Source organism: Elephas maximus, chromosome 7 (assembly GCF_024166365.1).
Source record: "Elephas maximus indicus isolate mEleMax1 chromosome 7, mEleMax1 primary haplotype, whole genome shotgun sequence".
NCBI classification, from domain to species: Eukaryota; Metazoa; Chordata; class Mammalia; order Proboscidea; family Elephantidae; genus Elephas; species Elephas maximus.
Genome location: NC_064825.1, coordinates 111408412 through 111428810, shown reverse-complemented (window position 1 = coordinate 111428810; position 20399 = coordinate 111408412). Strand labels below are relative to the sequence as shown.

General features: G+C 37.4%; 1 protein-coding gene across 1 annotated transcript; it reads right to left on the bottom strand.

Moving 5' to 3' along the window:
* Positions 1 to 376: 376 nt before the first annotated feature.
* LOC126079633 (olfactory receptor 4P4-like) lies at positions 377 to 820 on the bottom strand. Its single transcript, XM_049890753.1, has one exon. The coding sequence runs from the start codon at positions 818 to 820 to the stop codon at positions 377 to 379; it is 444 nt and encodes a 147-aa protein (XP_049746710.1).
* Positions 821 to 20399: the final 19579 nt, after the last annotated feature.

Genomic DNA, 20399 nt, shown 5'->3' with positions numbered 1-20399 from the left:
AATTATTGGTAGAACCAAAGAATCAGTAATGCAGAAGATGAGACCATAAAAAACAAAGCACAGCAGAGAGAAAGTCTGTGTAAATCCAAGAAATATTAATTTTTTTTCATATTTGAGCCTATACATGTCGCTAGATACAAGAGACATAGACGAGCTTTATGCATTTTAAAGTTCTTAGGGTAGAGAAGATGTATATTCAACAAGCTCTGTGCTGAGAAGCAGGAATGTTTTTCAGTCTATTCCCTCTCCTTCCTATAATATGGGAACATAGTTTCTTTATGGCATTCTTCATCTCCATGTTCCTTAATGTGTATATCAGAGGGTTGAGCATGGGAGCAATGATAGTATAAAAAAGAGCAAACACTTTGTCTTCTGGTCAAGTAGTTGCTGGTCGAATGTAAATGAAGAGTAAAGGAGCAAAAAAAAGGGCCACCACAGTGATATGGGAACTGCATGTGGAAAGAGCTTTGTTACGATTCTCCTTGGAGTAGGACTTGATTGTGTATAAGATCACAGCATAAGATATCAGCAAGACCACAAATGTCACTAGACCCATCACACCGGAATTGGCGATGACCAAAAGGCCAATTCTGCTGGTATCAGTGCAGGCCAGTTTCAGCAAAGGATAGACATCACAGAAGTAGTGATCTATCTCATTGGGGCCACAGTAGGGGAGCAAGATGGCAAGCACAAACTGACCAAAGGAATGCAGGAAACCCCCAGCACAAGAAGCAGCAACTATGGCATCACACTTCCATCTGCTCATGATGACAGTGTAGTGCAAGGGCTTGCAGATGGCCACATAGCGATCATAGGCCATCCCTGTGAGAATGAAGACCTCGATCCCCCCAAAGAAGTGCATGATAAAGAGTTGTATCATGCAGCCATTGTAGGAAATGGTTTTCTTTTCTGCCAGTAAGTCAATGATTAGCTTGGGTGTCACGGTTGAGGTGTAGCAAAGGTCTGAGAGTGAGAGGAAACTCAGGAAGAAATACATGGGCTGGTTGATAAGTTGGCTGCAGGTGATAGAAATCATGATAAGCAGGTTTCCTGCCAAAATTGCAATGTAACAAAGAAAAAATAGAAAAAAACAGAGAATTTCTACTTCCTTTTGCTGAGAAAGTCCTAAGAGAATAAATTCTGTGATATTATTTCCATTTTCCATGATCCAGAGCAATTTTAGCCACCTGCAATTCAGACAAATTATGAATTCTTATGAGATCTATTTAAATGTGGTGATACACATCATTTGTTGCATGGGGGAGGCTATAATGAAAATGGCTCAAGGATAGAAGAAAATAGAAGTTTGATTTTTTATTTAGGAACACTTTTCTGCAGACCGCCTTGTCCTTTTCTTGAAAACATTAATTACTGGCAATGTATTAGATTTCTGAGACGAAATTTACATATATATACACATATACACACACTTGTTGCAGTGTGCCCTCAAGTTGATTCCGACTTATAGCAACTCTATGTGACAGAGTAGAACTGTCCCATATCATTTCCTAGGCTGTAATCTTTATGGGAGCAGATCACCAAGTCTTTTCTCCCATGTAGCTGCTGGTGGGTTCAAACAACCAATCTTTGGGTTGGCAGCTGAGAACTTAACTATTGCACCGTCTGATTCTTAGGTATATGTTGTTGCATGTTGTCGATAAATTTATAACATAGAATATGGTACATTTATTCAACCATTCTAACAACATGTATTATCAAACACCACCTGGGTGTTATGCCTCAATAACTTTATAAAATTCACCCTTCTAGAGAAAAGAAAAATCAGATCTTTTTCTAGTCTTATCATTTTTATTGAGAAAATACAAATACAAATGAAATAGTAAGAGTGAAAATATCATTTTTAGCCAAAAAATCACACAAACATCATGTGTATGTGGTATAAAAAAATATATGTGCTTAAATCTTCAGTTCTAAGCACCAGAATGCATTATCCCAAAGCATGATCATGGAGATTTACTAAGTCAATAGATATAAAATTATTTGCATACCTCTGGTCCTATTAACTTTTTATATTATTTTACTTGGTGTAATAAATTTTACCTATATCCTTTGCTATTTTCCTTCTTATTCAAGTTAGATTTTCAACCCTAAATGAAACAGTGTATTCAAAGTCCTAACTATTGCCACAATTGCCTCACCTATAAAATGAGAAAACTTGTCTTGAGTGAACAATTCATTGTTGTGCTACTTCCTAGAACACCTATCTAGAATACTGGCTTCCAGTGGAAAATCTTAGATAGTAAATTCATAAAGATATTTCAAGTTGGTAGAAATGATAATTAAAGTTCAACCTCTTTAATTTAAAATGAAGGATTGTATTTCAAAGTCAATCCAAGGGATAATATTGTTTTGGTTATCCTTATTTTCAAAGCATGATAATCTCAAACTTAGAAGCTAAATATTGGTGTATTTGACATTCAGCAAGGCATTTGAAAATAGCAATAATAGGTTTAACATGGATTGTTCAAGTTTTACCCAATGCCATACCCATCTGGACAAATTGGCTTCTCTTTGATTAGCATACAAACCTTGTCCACCCAATGCCATACCCATCTGGACAACTTGGCTTCTCTTTGATTAGTGTGCAAAACTTGTCCAACTCTTACTAACAAGCCATTCTGAACATGTATTCTCTTTAGCGCCTGTGTTGTCAGTCTTAGAATCTCAGGCTGACTTTTCCCTCTTTCAATCTCATTATTTTTACCTTTTCTTCCTCTGTGTCACTATTATAAAGTAATACACTGCTGACTCCGTTGTTTCTACAGTGATACATTTTAAACCTTAAGGCAAATAAATAACTCTCTACTTAGAGAATTTCAAGCATCAGTGATAAACTAAGGATGAGACACTGGGGAATAAGCTTTTAATCATTCCATTGAATCACACCATAAAATTACATTCTACTTCAACTACATAAAACACTGCACCATAATATTTAAAATATTTTATGTCAATTACTTATAATTTAAGTACCAAGATATTTATAATTAATAACTTATGAAAAATATCAATTATTTTCAAAACTATAAGTTTTCCCCCATCCCCTCCAACCCCCCTCCCTCCGCTTTTTCCTTTCAGTGGTCTAAATCTCTTAAGATCAAGCAGGGTTTTTAGAAGGAAAAAAAAAATGTATCAATCTACACAGAGTATGAGAGTTCACCACACCATCAATTGCCACACCATGGCCTTTGGTATCCTTTGTACTGAATATGAAGACAGGATATCCTAAGTGGTTAAATAAACCCTCTAATCTAATTAATAACTACATTTTAGGCTTTTTAAGTTATTACTAATAGTTTAAAAGAATTTGCTGCTGTGTTGTAATTTATCCCCAAAATTATATTCTTGTGATTTAGTGTAAAGAATGTAAATAGAATTTTTAATTCCAGTCTAGCCTTTACTTCACATTCAGCTTGCTGCATGAGCTTGATAAATTAATGTAAGATTTCTCCACCTTTATTTCTTCACTGATAGCCTATGATACTGCCTGATAGAACTCATTGGGCTTCTGTGTGCTTCTACATCAGGTAACACATCAAATCATCTTTTGAAAAAGATAACATAAATGCCGTTAAGACTGTCCTTTCAGACCAAAAGTAGAAAATAAAAGGAATAATCAAAATTTATCAGAAAAATAATAAAGAGTGTTTTAAAGAATGCAGATAAATTTTTTTCGCAAAACTTATCTATTTCAAACAAAGCATAAAAAAATTTTAAAGAATTATAATCAAATGAATGCGCCCAATACAGTGTGCTAGAAAGATGCAAAAAAGATGTGTTAAAAGAAACTTTACCATTTAATTTACTTTTTGAATCGATACAGACTCCACATACACTACTCAAAAAATATACTTTCCTCAATCACTAACCAATATTATCGTCCTTATTTTCAAGTGTTGTTATAGAAACCAAGAAGGTATGACCCCTATCTTTCTACTAGAATCATTGAATATCTTCATATTTTTAAAACATACATAGTACTATTGCCTTATCAACAACCATCCTTTAAAACAGTGAACTATTTGACAAAATATTTCCCTCATCTGGCCATAAAATACTACTTCCTATATCAATGATTTTTAATACATCTTCTGCCCTCTTTGTACTTCAGATTACCCTGTGCTGTGAAGTCAAGTCTGACTCATAGCTGCCCTATAAGACTGAGTAGAACTGCCTCATAGGGTTTCCTAGGCTGTAATCTCTACTGAAGCTGACTGCCACATCTTTCTCCCGCAGAGCAACTGGTGGGTTCCAACTGCTGATCTTCCCTTTAGCAGTTAAGTGCTTAACCACTGAACCACCAAGGCTCCTTGTACTTCAGATTAAACACAAGTAAATTCAAAGAGTTCAACTAGATGATGTTTTAGGGCCTCTTCAGGGCCTGAAATGGTTAAGCACTTGGTGTCTACGAGTCAGGAATCAACTTGTTGCAATGTTTGTTTGTTTTCTGGGCCTGACCCTATTTAAGATTTTGAATTAAGTTAGGTGGGGGTCCAGTTGGATGTAAGGATGGTGGAGGTCAGTGAAAATTCAAAGCTATAGCCTCATGCTGTTACCTCCTATATCTGCCAGAATACCTCATGCTGAGGTCTTCTAATCACACAATCACAAAAATAGAGCCCTTCTCTCTGAAGCTAACAGAACCACCAGGCTCTCCTTTCCATGGACCTTTGATAGCATGCTACTTGAACTCCTTCAACATTGATGCCTATGCAATCTATGTACTCAGAAATCTCTAGTGATTTGAGCGGAGTTTAAAGTCATGAATCTTGTCAGGCATTCATGTCCTCCTCACTTAGCCCAAAAAGTATTGAGTCTTACATACTTTGGACATGTTGTCAGGAGGGATCAGTCCCTGCAGAAGGACATCACGCTTGGCAGAGTACAGGGTCAGCGGAAAAGAGGAAGACCCTCAAAGAGGTGGATTGACACAGTGGCTGCAACAATGAGTTCAAGCATAATAAAGATTGTAAGGATGGCGCAGGACCGGGCAGTGTTTCCTTCTGTTGTGCATAGGGTCGCTCTGAGTTGGAACTCACTCAACGGCACCTGACAACAACAACGTGGCTTTCTGCTACTTTGGAGCTGGACACTGCACCATTCCTAATCAGGCCTTGTTTAATCAAAGCCCTGTAACATTTCTCGTTTCCTCATTCCCATTAACCTGCTTCACTATCTCAATCCTGGCAGAGTCAATTCAATTCCCAGTCTCCAGAGAGATTTCACTTACTATTGCAGCTCGTCGTGAATTGTCCACTCAAGTCTCTTTTAGCACTTAGAATTAAGTACATTGCTACAGATTATTTTTGTTGAATTGTTAAATGCTTCAGCTTATCTTTCTAAGGAAATCTTAAATTGATGAATGTTAAGGCCAGTGCCTAGTATTCCTACTGCTCTGGATACGATGGAAAGAAAAAAAAAAGTCATGCCCTTGAGATCTGTGTTGAGTCTTGGATGACAACTTAATGTGAATTCACTTAACCTTGTTTCTTACCCATACAGTAAGGAAAATAAAAGTTGCCTCCTGTTGATTTTGGCGAAATGTATTTAATGAATTAATTAGTGCCTACTGTGTGCCAGGTGCGGTCCCTGGGTGATGCCAACATTTATTGTGCTCAGCTGCTATGTAAAGGTTGGAGGTTCTAGTCCACCCAGAAGGACCTCGGAAGAAACCTTTGCGATCTACTTCTGAAAAATTAGTCATTGAAAACCTTGTGGAGCACAGTTCTACTCTGACATACATGGGGTTTCCATGAGTCAGAGTCGACTAAACACCAACTTTTTTCTTTATTTAAATGTGCCAGGTATTGTACTTGGAGGGCAAAATCTTGAATTGACTGGGGCTTCCCTAAAATTTCTACCTAACATAATAGAAACTTTATCAATTCATTACGTGAATTTTCCCAAAATCAACAGGAGGCAATCATTGTACATAATCAATATGTATCTGAACAATTAATGAATTAATTTATTTTCAAAATCGGCAAAAAAATAAAATGGAAGTTCACTTTAACATATTATTATCATCATAATGGTTTTGTCATGAATGGAAGAAATACAATGTTTATAATCAAAGTTACTTCAGAATGGCAGAGAAGCAGAATCTGCCATTTAAAACGGTCCTGTTGATTTCCACCAGTGTCCTGGTCCTTACCGTGAATCTTTGGTGGCCACACAAAGCCCCCATTTCCTTCACTTTCCCCCGTTTTTTAGCCCACTGGTTTACTCTTTGGTATAGTTTTATATGTTAAAACTCAGGTAACTTTCACTGAAGTCCTGGTGGTCTCCCCGCTTGGTGATCTGCAACCACAAAATGTACAGACCTAAACCTGACAGTGCTTTCTTTTCTACCCTTATCACCACCCAGGAGACATATCCAGATCATAGCCAATAATTTCCAGATTTAAAAGATAGCCCAGATTTTGATGAACTGTCATAGAAAGAGGGGTGTTTAAAAACAAATAGGAAACCCAAACTCCAAATATGACAGACACATTCAGACAGGAACATGCAGGAATGGTTATTTGACACACTTAGCATTTCCCTGACTTTTTCTTCTCCCATTTTCCCTACACCCTTCACTGAGATGCAAATCACTCATTTCCTGCTTTATATATTTAATGTCAGCTTTCCCCACATCACGAAAAAAAGATTTAAAAAAATAATTGCTTCTTTCAGAATTCACTTATGTAACTCTCACAGAAAAGGTAAATTACCATATGTGAATTACATAAAAAAAAGTCACAAAATATGCTCTATATTACCAAGTATGATGAACAGCACTTTCAAATTATTTACTGTATTTATATCACTGAATTATGGCTAAGATTTTCCAATAAATATTAGTGAAGGCACACATAATCATTAAATTACTATTTTAATAATTAATTCTAAAATTATATTTCTTATTTATCTAAGGACAGTGATTCATTGTGGGTTGCTTAAATACAACTTAACAAGTGTACAACTTGCCAGGTACTTGGTTTAAATCTACGGTACATGCAATGAGCTATATCTACCATAGAATCAGAATCAACCATTAAATTTGATAAATATGTACTCATAAATTCACTAAGCAAACAATTCCGAAGAGTCCTGAAGAGAAAGCTTACCTGCTGTATACGGAAATCTGAAATTTGCTTGTTTCTAAAGCAAATAAAGGGTCTTTTTGTAATTTTATTACGGTGTTTAACAGGAGAAACCAGTACCTTCAGCATTTATTTTGTAAACTATTTTTTACTCTTCTCAGATAGTATATGTATTGCAGTCTCTGGAAAAAATGAAAACAAATAAAATATATGATTCTTGTCTGATTTTTCATGGCTTTGCCTGAGAGATATTTAACTTGGAGACATTTATTCCAGTATCTCTGTGAGTCTGGAACTCCCCATAGGAATAATTTGAACTTTTTTTTTTTAACTTTGTTGAAAATTCTAATAATACTTACATCATTCAAGTCATCTGTTTACCTATATGTATTTGGAAACTAAGATAAGACCAGATTCCATTTTGCTATGGGAAAAGTTATGGAAAACTTTAATCCCTTGGAAAGAAAGGGTATAATGCCCACACCTCAGGAGAGAGCAGAAATAGAGTAGTTAAGTCTTGGGTTGTAGGTAAATGGAAAACACCAGTGCTGCCTCAATTTACAGCTTGTAAAGAATGCTAATTACTCCTGTATACATTCCTGTAGTCTAATAAAATCTATATGAAAAGTTAACAGAATCTATTACCCTTCCCTTCTCGATGTTCTTGGCTCTTCATTTTTCCTTCAACATTTCATCCAAGGAATCCTTTTACCTCATCCCTGTGATGGACGATATTCTTACATTTTTTCCCCAGATTATTTCCTTGCATCTTAGATCTGCTTTCTCAGTAACCTTGTCTTCTCTGATGATATTTTCTTCAAACTCCACAAACTACATCATCTCATTTTTTCCTACTCTATCTCAGTTATTTGGAAAATAACATTTATTATTCTTCTTATGGATATAGTTCATATTTATCATAGAGATTTTAGAAACTAAAAGAAAAATAATTTATAAATTAAAACTACATTAAATCTGAAAACCAGGAATGAGACTTTATATGTATATTATTTAAGAAAACTGTTATATGCTCATAGACACTTGTGTATTCTTATTTTTTACTTAAAATAACATTCATAAAAATGTTGTAAAATAAAACCACTTGCCAGAATTCACAATCCTCAAGAATACTTTCTTTTGTCCTCTCTTGTGTATGTAGGTGTTTTCTCTTAGTCTGTTTAAATTTTAGTTTGTGCTACAAAAACATTTTAAATTTTTACATGGAATATCTGCACAAACCCATAATTAGATAGATAATTGGGTGTGTATAATCCAATCTTTATTTTAAAATTTCAATGAAGCATTCATAAATATTAAGTATAAGAAACAATGCTGGAAGAATCTCTTATTACTAGTAGGAGCCCTGGTGGCACAGTGGCTTGGCTGCTAACCAAAAGGTCAGCAGTTTGAATCCACCAGCATCTCCTTGGAAACCTTATGGGGCAGTTCTACTCCACCCTATAGCGTTACTGTGAGTCAGAATTGACTCAACTGCAACATATTTTGTTTGTTTGTTGCTCTAAATAGTAGAATGGCTGAGAACCAAGCTTAAAAATCAGGTTCATATCTTGTGGAACTAAGCAGGGTATTTTTTGGCTTTTCCCATTCTCTTAATGAAAACTAAGCTATTGACTTGAGAAATATGTGCAGCTAATAAATGGAATGACAACATGTAGGAAAAAACAGTGGATATACAATGTTTCCAAAGGTTCTGAAACATTTCTCATTTGTAGGATAAATCTAGTGATTTCCTTCATGCTTCATCATGTCCTATTGCGATTTAGACAATAACAATTGAAATTCAGCATGGCTTTTGTAGGAAAAAAAACAAAGTCACACTTGGAGAACTTTATTATTGTAAGATGGAGTACACAAGGAGGTGAGAAATTCTATCACTTATGGAGGCCATTCTGTAAATTTTTAAACCTACCTGAACTGGAAATATGCATGAAATAAGACCAAGTTTTGAATGCTAGCAATGCAAATCAGGCGACAAATTGAAAACATGTTGCAATGAAGCTATATAAGAATGTGAAGGATAAGAGAAAAGAATGAAAGGATTTATAAAAATAAGTCAATGCATAAAGTGACTTTAGATATGAAAAAAATACAAAACTTAACCAACTATAAAGGGGAAGCTTATAATAGATCAATGTTTGTGCATAAAACAACTAGAAAAAAAGCTACTTAAAATATTTATTTAAAAAAACCTCTTTAAAGGCAATCAACAACTGTTGAAATTAACAGGATTCAAATGACCAAGATCAGAGAGAAAAGGGAACCTCAGAATGTGAGGCTAACATTATAATTCTTTCTTCGGTTAGTTTACTTTTTGTGGGTCATCTCTGAGCAGAAGATTCAGGCGGATGCACGCTGCTAAAAGGAAGAAAAATTAGCTGTGTTAAGATATAAGTCTTTTAATCTGGAGAAAGTTGCTAAAAAATAAATAAAACTAATCTGGAATTTTTTATACAGAAAAAAATCCTGTTTTATGCAGTGAAAGCTATGAAGCATGAAAGTACTAAAACTTGGGGAAATTGGAATCTACAGAATTTTAATTACAATCAATATAAAACCAAAAACCAAACCTGTTGCCATCTAGTCAATTCCGACACATAGAGACCCTGCAGGACAGAGTAGAACTGCCCCAGAGGGTTGCCAAGGAGTGCCTGGTGGATTCAAACTGCTGAACTTTTGGTTAGCAGCCGTAGCTCTTAACCACTACATCACCAGGGTTTCCACAATAAATATAAAGCCCACTGTAAATATAAGTGGGTTAAACTATTGATTAGATTAAATAAATATACCAGGCATTGGTTTAGGTTGTATACAAGAAATACACTGATTTAAACAATAGAATTAAGAACTTGATCTAATATGTGCCCAACACATATTGACTATTCAGTGTGAGTACACATAGAATACTCACCCATATCAAGGTTACACATCTCAAGTGAAAACTCAAGAAATACAATAGAATAAACACCTTATTGGCATTGCACTTGTCAGTTTCTCACACTGTGGTGGTTTGTGTGCTGCTGTGATGCTGGAAGCTATGCCACTGGTATTTCAAATACCAGCAGGCTCACCCTTGGTTGATGGGTTTCAGTGGAGCTTCCAAATTAAGACAGACTAGGAAAAAAGGCCTGGCAGCCTGCTTCTGAAAAAAATTGGCCAGTGAATACCTTGGAAAGCAATGGAATATTGTCTGGTACAGTGCTAGAAGATGACTCCCTCAGGTTGGAAGCCAACCAAACCAAACCTATTGACTTTAAGTCACTGCTGACTCACAGCAACCCTGTAGGACAGAGTAAAACTAGCCCATCAGGCTTCCAAGGAGCAGCTGGTAGATTCAAATCGCCAATCTTTTGGTTAGCAGACAAGCCATTAATCCTTGAGCCACTAGGGCATCAAAAAACCAAACTCATTGCTGTCGAGTCAATTCTGGCTCTTAGAGACCCATGGGACAGAGTAGAACTGCCCCCACAGGGTTCCCAAGAAGTTGTTGGTAGATCTGAACTTTTGTTTAGCAGGTGTAACTCTCAATCACCTCGCCTCAAGGACTCCTCCATTCCTGTTGGAAGTCACTCAAAATATGACTGGGGAAAAGCTGCCTACACAAAGTAGAGTCGACCTTAATCACATGGATGGAACAAAACCTTCAGAACCTTCATTTGGTGATGTGACACAACTCAAAATGAGAAGAAAGAGCTGCGAATATCCATTAATAATTGGAACATGGAATGTATGAAGCATGAATCTATGAAAATTAGAAGTCATCAAAAGTCAAATGAATTCCATAAAGATGAACATACTAGGCATTAGTGAGCTGAAATGGACTGATATTGGCCATTTTGAATTGGTCAATCATATGGCCTATTATGCTGGGAATGACAAAATGAAGAGGAATGACATTGTATTCATTGTCAAAAAAGAATATTTCAACATCTGCCCTGAAGTACAATGCTGTCAGTGATAGAATAATATCCCTATGCTTACAAGGAAGACCAGTTAATACGACTATTATTCAAATTTACGCACAAACCACTAATGCCAAAGATGAGGAATTTGAAGATTTTTACCAATTTCTGCAGTCCAAAATTGATCAAACATACAAATAAAATGCATTGAAAATTACTGGTGTTTGGAATGTGAAAACTGAAAACAAAGAAGGATGTATAGTTGGAAAATAAGGCCTTCATGATAGAAAGGACTCTGGAGAGCACATGATAAAATTTTGTAAGACCAATGACCTATTCATTGCAAATACCTTTTTTCAACAACAGAAACGGCAACTATACACATGGATCTTGCCAGATGGAATGCACAGGAATCAAATTGAAAAAGCTTAATATCATCAATCAGAACAAAGACAGGGGCTGGCTGTGGAACAGACCATCAATTTCTCATATGCAATTTCAAGTTGAAGCTGAAGAAAATTAAATCAAGTCCATGAGAGTCAAAATACAACCTTGATTATTTCCACCTGAATTTAGAGAATGTCTCCAGAATAGATTTGACATATTTAATACTAATGACTGAAGACCAGATAATTTGGGGAAGGACAACAAAATGAAGAAAACAAAACGTCATTAAAAATACAGGAAAAAAAGTAAAACAAAAACAAAAATGGATGTCAGAAGAGACTCTCCAACTTGTTCTTGAATGTAGAGTAGCTAAAGGGAACAGAAGAAATGATGAACCAAAAGAGCTGAACAGAAGATTTCAAAGGAAGGCTGGAGAAGACAAAGTATTATAATGAAATGTGCAGAGACCTGAAGTTAGAAAATCAAAAGGGAAGAACACAGTCAGCATCTCCCAAGCTGAAAGAACTGAAGAAAAAATTCAAGCCTCAAGTTGTGATACTGAAGGATTCTATGGGGAAAATACTGACTGATTCAGGAAGCATGAAAAGAAGATAGAAGGAATACACAGACTCACTGTACAAAAACAGGTTGGTCAATGTTCAACCATTTAAGGAGATAGAGTATGATCAAGACACCATGATACTGGAGGTGGGGCCAAGATGGTAGAGTAGTCAACCACTTTGTGTGGTCCCTCTTACAACAAAGACCAAAAAAAAAAAAAAAAAAGTGAATTGGTTATGTATGACAATCTAGGAGGCCTGAACATAGAAAACAAAGTCAAGGAGTCAGACTGAGTGGCAGGGGGAAGGAGTAACTTCAGAAGCAGCAAAGTTTTGCCAAACCTGACCTGGCCAGCATGCTGCAGCCTGAATCAGCTGCTGCACACAGGCTAAGGCAAGCTGGAGCGCTCAGTATGCGTTTTCCACATCAGGAGAAACCAAAAGGCAGAGAGTATCCTCAAGCCTCCAGAACCAGGGAGAAGTGGCTCTGAATCAGTGAAAGATAAGTACAAGCATCTAACCTACCACGCGGATTTAAAAAATCCCTGCTTTAGGAAGTACCTCTCTCCCATTTATCTGCACCCTTCCCACTCTGCTCTGCATCCCAGTGCAGCTTCAGTGATTGTTTCAGCCCCTGGACTGGAAGTAGGACCTGTTGTGTGTCCTGAGCCATTCTTCCAGCTTTGGATAGGGAACAAATTAACAAACAGGAAAAAATAATCTGCCAGATGCCCTAATCTGGAAACTCAGGGCAGGAACGGCCCCTTTGCCTAGGCACAGGCATAAGGGGAACTCAGACTTTGAATGCCTTTCACCCCTGTATAAACCTGTGTGAGACCATATCAATAGAATAGGCCATCATTAGCACAACACAACAGGGATATACCTGAAGCTTATTTTCCACTGCAACAGCTGTAATGGGGAGTGATATATTTGTAATATTTGACGCTGCTGTGCCCATTAGGCAGGGTCCTCATGTACCCACATCAGGGGCCTGAGAGCTGGTGGCTCCACCCACTCTACCTAGCTACCCATGACAGGGGTCTAAGAATAAGTGCTGCCTCTCAATCCTTACAGCCAACAGCACTGGATGCCCAAAATCCGGCTGCAAAACCCACCCACTTATGTGTTCCAGGGAACAGGGATAGGCCTTCCACTGAGACACTCAGGACCAGCCCTCAACCCCCTGCATTGCTCAGCGCATAACCCCCTACTGCAGCCAGATACTTGTGCCTACTCCAATCACCTCTGCCCAGCTAGAACTATAGGTGAGACCCTGTACCACACACTCAGTGACTGACTACTTGGATGCCTGAGCTGAATCCACACAAGAAAAATAAACAGACTACTGGGCTCACATACCTAGTGACAGGACATGAGGGCTTTAAAGACTCCAGTAATCAAACTAGCTCATGTGGCCATCCTATTTGGACATATCAAACAAAACAAAACAAGAAAATAAACAAACATAAGATAAATAAATATAATAACTTATTGATGGCTTGGAGAGAATAGTCAATATCAAATCATACAAAGAAGCAGGCCATGATGGCTTCTGCAAATGACCAAAACAAATTACCAAGAAACCTCCCAGGGGAAGATAATTTCTTGGAATTACTAGAGGTAGAATTCAAAAGATTAATACACAGAGCTCTTCAAAAATCGGGAAGGAGATCAGGCAAAACAGTGAACAATCCAAGGAATACACAGGCAAAGCAACAGAGGAACTTAAGAAGGTTATACAAGAGCATAATGACAAATTTAATAGGTTGTAAGAATCCACAGAGAGACAGCAAACAGAAATCCAAAAGATTAACTATAAAATTTTAGAATTAGACAACTCAATAGAAAGTCATGGGGGCAGAATTAAGGCAACGGAAGTCAGAATTAGTGAGATTGAAGATACAGCACTTGACTTGAACTTATTTAAGGACAAATCAGATAGAAGAACTTAAAAAAAAAATGAAGAAAACCTAAGAATTATGTGGGACTCTGTCAAGAGGAAAAACGTATCAGTGATTGGAGTACCAAAATGGGAGGCAGGGAGGTGGATAACAGAACCTATAGGGAGAACAGTTCATGATTTGTTGGCATAAAATTTCCCTGATATCATGAAAGATGAGAAGATATCTATCCAAGAAGCTCATCGAACTCCACACAGGTTAGATCCCAAAAGAAAGTCACCAAGACATATTACAATCAAACTTTCAAAAACCAAAGATAAAGAGGGACTTTTAAGAGTGGCTAAGGATAATTGAAAAGTCATCTACAAAAGACAGTCAATAACACTAAGCTCTGACTACTCAGAAAAAATCATGCAGGCAAGAAGGCAATGGGATGACATATATAAAGCCCCAAGGGGGGGAAAAAAAAATACCAGCCAAGAACTATATATCCAGTAAAAACGTGTTTCAAATATGATGGTGAAACAGGGCATTTCCATATAAACAGAAGTCTAGTGATTTTGTAGGAACCAATGCAAAACTATATGAAATACTAAAGGGAGTCCTCCAGTTAGAAAATCAATAATATCAGATAACAACCTGAGACTAGAGCACAGGACAGAACAACCAGATATCAACCCAGATAGAGAAGTCACAAAATAAATCAAAGCTAAAACACTGAAAAGAGGGAAACAGAGACATCAATATGTACAAGATGACAATATTAAAACAAAAAAGAGGGACAAAATAAAGTGGTCATAAAACATTCATATGGAGAGGAAGTCAAGGTGATATCAAGAAATAAAATATTGGAGTAAACTTAGAAAAATAGGGGTAAATATTAAGGTAACCATAAAGTAAACTAACAGTCCTACACAACAAAATAAAAAACAAGAGAAAACATGAAGTTTGAGCAAATATAAAATCAACAACAAAAAAAAGATGAAAAAGACAATACATAAAGAAAAACAAATCAGCACAGAAAAATAAGTGGAGCAAAGAAACTATCAACAACACACAAAAAAATACATCAAAATAATAGCACTAAACTCATACCTGTCAGTAATTACACTGAATGTAAATGGGCTAAATGCATGAATAAAGAGACAGAGAGGGGGAGAATGGATAAACAAACATGATCTGTCTCTATGTGGCCTACAAGAGACACACCTTAGACTCAAAGACAAAAACAAACTAAAACTCAAAGGATTGAAAAAATAAGCAAACAACAATCAAAAAAGAGCAGAAGTGGCAAAAATTAATCTCTGACAAAATAGACTTTAAAGCTAAATCCACCAAAAGGATAAGGAAGGGTACTAGATAATGATTAGAGGGTCAATATATCAGTAGTCAAAACGGCCTGGTGCTGGAACAACAACAGATATATAGACCAACTGAACAAAATTGAGACTCCAGATGTAAATTCATTCACCTTTGAGCACCTGATATTTGACAAAGGCCCAAAATCCATTAAATTGGGGAAAGAGAGTCTCTTTAAGAAATGGTGCTGGCATAACTGGATATCCATCTGCAAAAAAATGAAACAAGATGCATCTGACACCATGCAAAAAAAAAACTAGCTCAAAATGGATCAAAGACCTAAATATAAAATCTAAAATGATAAAGATCATAGAAGAAAAAATAGGAGCCCTAATACATGGCATAAACAGAATACGTACCATTACTTACAATGCACAAACGCCAGAAGAGAAACATAACTGGGAGCTCCTAAAAATCAAGCGCTTATGCTCATCAAAAGACCTCACCAAAAGAGTAAAAAGACAACCTACAGACTGGAAAAAAAAAAATTTGATTACCGCATATCTGATCAGGGTCTAATCTCTCAATTCTACAAGATACTGCAAAGCTTCAACCACAAAAATACAAATAACCCGATCAAAAAATGGGCAAATTATATGAACAGGCATGTCACCAAAGAAGACATTCAGGTGACTAACAGATAGATGAGGAAATGCTCACAATCATTAGCCATTCAAACCAAAAACCAAACATGTTGTCATTAGCCATTAGAGAAACGCAAATCAAAACCACAATGAGATACAATCTCACCTCTACGAGGTTAGCATTAATCAAGAAAAACACAAAATAATAAATGTTGGAGAGGTTGTGGAGAGACGAGAACACTTACACACTGCTGGTGGGAATGCAAGATGGTATAACCACTTTGGAAATTGATTTGGCACTTTCTTAAAAAGCTGGAAATAGAACTACCATGTTGTTGTTTTTAGGTGCCATTGAGTCAGTTCTGACGCATAGCAACCCTATGTACAAGAGAACAAAACACTGCCTGGTCCTGCACCACCCTTACAATCGTTGTTAAGCTTGAGCTTATTGTTGAAGCCACTATGTCAAGCCACTTTGTTGAGGGTCTTCCTCTTTTCTGCTGACCCTGTACTTTGCCAAGCATGATGTCCTTCTCCAGGGACTGATCCCTCCTGACTACATGTCCAAAGTATGTAAGGCTCAGTCTCGGTATCCTTGCTTGTAAGGAGCATTCTGGTTGTACTTCTGCCAAAACAGATTTGTTGGTTCTTTTGGCAGTCCATGGTATATTCAATATCCTTCACCAACACCACAGTTCAAAGGGGTCAATTCTTTTTCGGTCCTCTTATTCATTGTCTAGCTTTCGCATGCATATGATGCAATTGAAAATACCATGGCTTGGGTCAGGCCCACCTTAGCCTTCAAGGTGACATCTTTGCTTTTCAATACTTTTAAGAGGTCCTTTGCAGCAGATTTGCCCAATGCAATTCATCTTTTGATTTCTTGGCTGCTGCTTCCATGGCTGTTGATTGTGGATCCACGTAAAATGAAATCCTTGACAACTTCAATCTTTTCTCCATTTATCATGATGTTGCTCATTGGTCCAGTTGTGAGGATTTTTGTTTTCTTTATGTTGAGGTGCAATCCATACTGAAGGCTGTGGTCTTTGATCTTCATTAGTAAGTGCTTCAAATCCTTTTCATTTTCAGCAAGCAAGTTTGTGTCACCTGCATAACACAGGTTGTTAATGAGTCTTCCTCCAACGCTGATGCCCCATTCTTCTTCATATAGTCCAGCTTCTCGGATTATTTCCTCAGGATACAGATTGAATAGGTATGGTGAAAGGATACAACCGTGACACATGCCTTTCCTGGCTTTAAACCAATCAGTATCCCCCTGAACAACTGCCTCTTGATCTATGTAAAGTTTCCTCATGAGCACAATTAAGTGTTCTGGAATTCCCAGTCTTCACAATGTCATCCATAATTGTTATGACAGTAGAATGCCTTAGCATAGTCAATACAACACAGGTAAACATCCTTTTGGTATTCTCTGCTTTCAGCCAGGATCTATGTGACATCAGCAATGATATTCCTGATTCTATGTCCTCTTCTGAAATCAGCCTGATTACTGGCAGTTCCCTGTTGATAAACTGCTGCAGCCGTTTTTGAATGCTCTTCATCAAAATTTTGCTTGCTTGTGATATTGATATTGTTCTGTAATTTCTGCATCCAGTTGGATCACCTTTCTTAGGAATAGGCATAAAATGGATCTTTTCCAGCCAATTGGCCAGGAAGCTGTCTTCCATATTTCTTGGCCAAGATGAGCGAGCACCTCCAGCACTGCATCTGTTTGTTGAAACATCTCAGTTGATATTCTATCCATTCCTGGAGCCTTGTGTTTCACCAATGACTTCAGAGCAGCTTGGGTTTCTTCTTTCAGTGCTATCAGTTCCTGATCATATGTTACCTCCTGAAACGTTTGAATGTTGACTAATTCTTTTTGGTATAATGACTCTGTTTATTCTTTCCATCTGCATTTGATTCTTCCTGCGTCATTTAATATTTTCACCACAGAATCTTAAACCTTTGCAACTCGAGGCTTGAATTTTTTCTCGGTTCCTTCAGCTTGAGAAACACTGAGCATGTTCTTCCCTTATGGTTTTCTATCTCCAGCTAAATGTCATTATAATTCTTTGTCTTCTTAAGCCACCTTTGAAATCTTCTGTTTGTACAACCTAGCAAGTCCACTCCTTGGAATATATCCTAGAGAAATAACAGCCTTCACAGGAATAGATATACGCACACTGGTGCTCACTGTAGCACTATTCACAACAGTAAAAAAAAAATGGAAACAACCTAGATGCCCATCAATGGATGAATGGATAAACAAGTTATGGTATATTCACACAATGGACTGCTATGCAACCATAAAAAAACAATAACAATTCCTGGAAACATCTCATAACATGGATGACTCTTGAAGGCATTAAGCTTAGTGAAATTAGTCAGGTGATATCAAGAAATAAGAAAAGTTTTAAACACAGAAGAAAACATTCTTTGATGGTTACGAGGTTGGGGAGGGAGAGAGAGGGGAATTCACTAACTAAATAAAAAAAAAAATCCACTTCCATCAAGTCGATTCTGACTCATAGTGACCCTATAGGACAAAGTAGAACCGCCCCATAGAGTTTCTAAGGAGGACCTTGTGGATTCAAACTGCTGACCCTTCTGTTAGCAGCCATAGCACTTAACTGCTATGCCACCAGGATTTCCTACTAGATAGTAGACAAGAATTATCTTAGGTGAAAGGAAGGACAACACACAATACAGAGATAGTCAGCACAACTGGATTAAACCAAAAGCTAAGAAGTTTCCTGAACACTACCAAACTTTTTGTGGGGCACAGTAGCAGCAGCAGGGCTCTTGGGGCTATGGTTTTGGGGGACATCTAAGTCAATTGTCATAACCAAATTTATTAAGAAAATGTTCTGCATCCCACTTTAACGAGTGTTGTCTGGGGTCTTAAAAGCTAGCAAGAGGCCACTTAAGATGCATCAGTTGGTTCCAACCCACCTGGAGCAAAGGTGAATGAAGAACACCAAAGGCACAATGAAAATATTAGCCCAAGAGACAAAAAGGGCCACATAAACCAGAGACTCCATCAGCCTGAGACCAGAAGGACTAGATGGTTGCCAGCTACTACAAATGACTGCCCTGGTAGGGAACACAACAGAGAGTCCTTGATGGAGTAGGAGATGGGTGCAGAACTGAAATTCTAGTGTTAATGGTCTGAGTGAGCATGGAGGAAACCCAGAAAACATGGCCCCTGGACTCTCTGTTAACCCAGAACTAAAACCACCCCTGAAGCCAACTCTTCAGACAAAGAACAGACTGGACTATGAGACATAAAATGACACTCATGAAGAGTGTGCACACGAGACTAAATGGGCATCTCCTGTCCAAAGGCAGGATGAGAAGGCAGAAAGGGCTAGTAGCTGATTGAATGGACACGGGAAATCCGGAGTGAAGCAGAGTGTGCTGTCACATTATAGGGATTGCAACTAGGGTCACATAACAATGTGTGTATAAATTTTCTATGAGAAACTAATATGAGCTGTAAACTTTCACCTAAATCACAATTAAAAAAGAAAGAAAGAAAGAACCAATGATACTGAAGGAAGAAGTTCAAGCTTCACTGAAGGGAATGTGAAAAACAAGCCTCCAGGAATTGATAGAATACCGATTGAGGTTTTTCAGCAAACAGATGCAGCACTGGAGGTGCTCACTGGTCTAGGCCAAGAAATTTGGAAGACAGCTCCCTGGTTAACTGACGAAGAGATCCATGTTTGTGTCTATTCCAAAGACAGGTGATTTAGGAGAATGTGAAATTATGGAACAATATTATTAATATTACACATAAGTGAAATTTTGCTGAAAATCATTCAGAGGCAGATGCAGGAGTGCTTTGACAGGGAACTGCCAGAAAGTCAAGCTGGATTCAGAAAAGGATGTGGAAGGAGGGTATCACTGCTGATGTCAGGTCAATCTCGGCTTAAAGCAGAGAATCCCAGAAACATGTTTACCTGTGTTCTATTGACTATGCAAAGGCATTCGACTGTATGAGTCATAATAAATTATGAACAATATTGCAAATAATAGGAATTCTAAAGATCTTAATTGCGCTCATGAGTAACCTCTACATAGACCAAGAGGCAGTCGTTCAAGCAGAGCAAGGGGATATTGCATGGTTTAAAGTCAGGAAAGGTGTCTGTCAAGGTTATATCCTTTCACCATAGTTATTCAGTCTGTGTACTGAGCAAATAATCCCAAAGCTGGGCTCTGTGGAGAAGAATGCAGCATCAGGATGAGAGGAGGACTCAGTAACAACCTGTGTTATGCAGATGATACAACATTGTTTGCTGAAAGTGAAGAGGACTTGAAGTGCTTCCTGATGAAGATCAAAGACCACAGCCTTCAGTATGGATTACACTTCAGCATAAAACAAAAATCCTCACAACTGGACCAAAAAGCAAGATCTTGGTAAATGGAGAAAATATTGAAGTTATCAAAGATTTCCTTTTACTTGGATCCACAATCAACACCCATGGAAGCAGCAGTTAAAAAGCAGAGGGTGTATTTCGTTGGGCAAATCTGCTGCAAAAGACCTCTTTAAAATGTTGCAAAGCAAGGATGT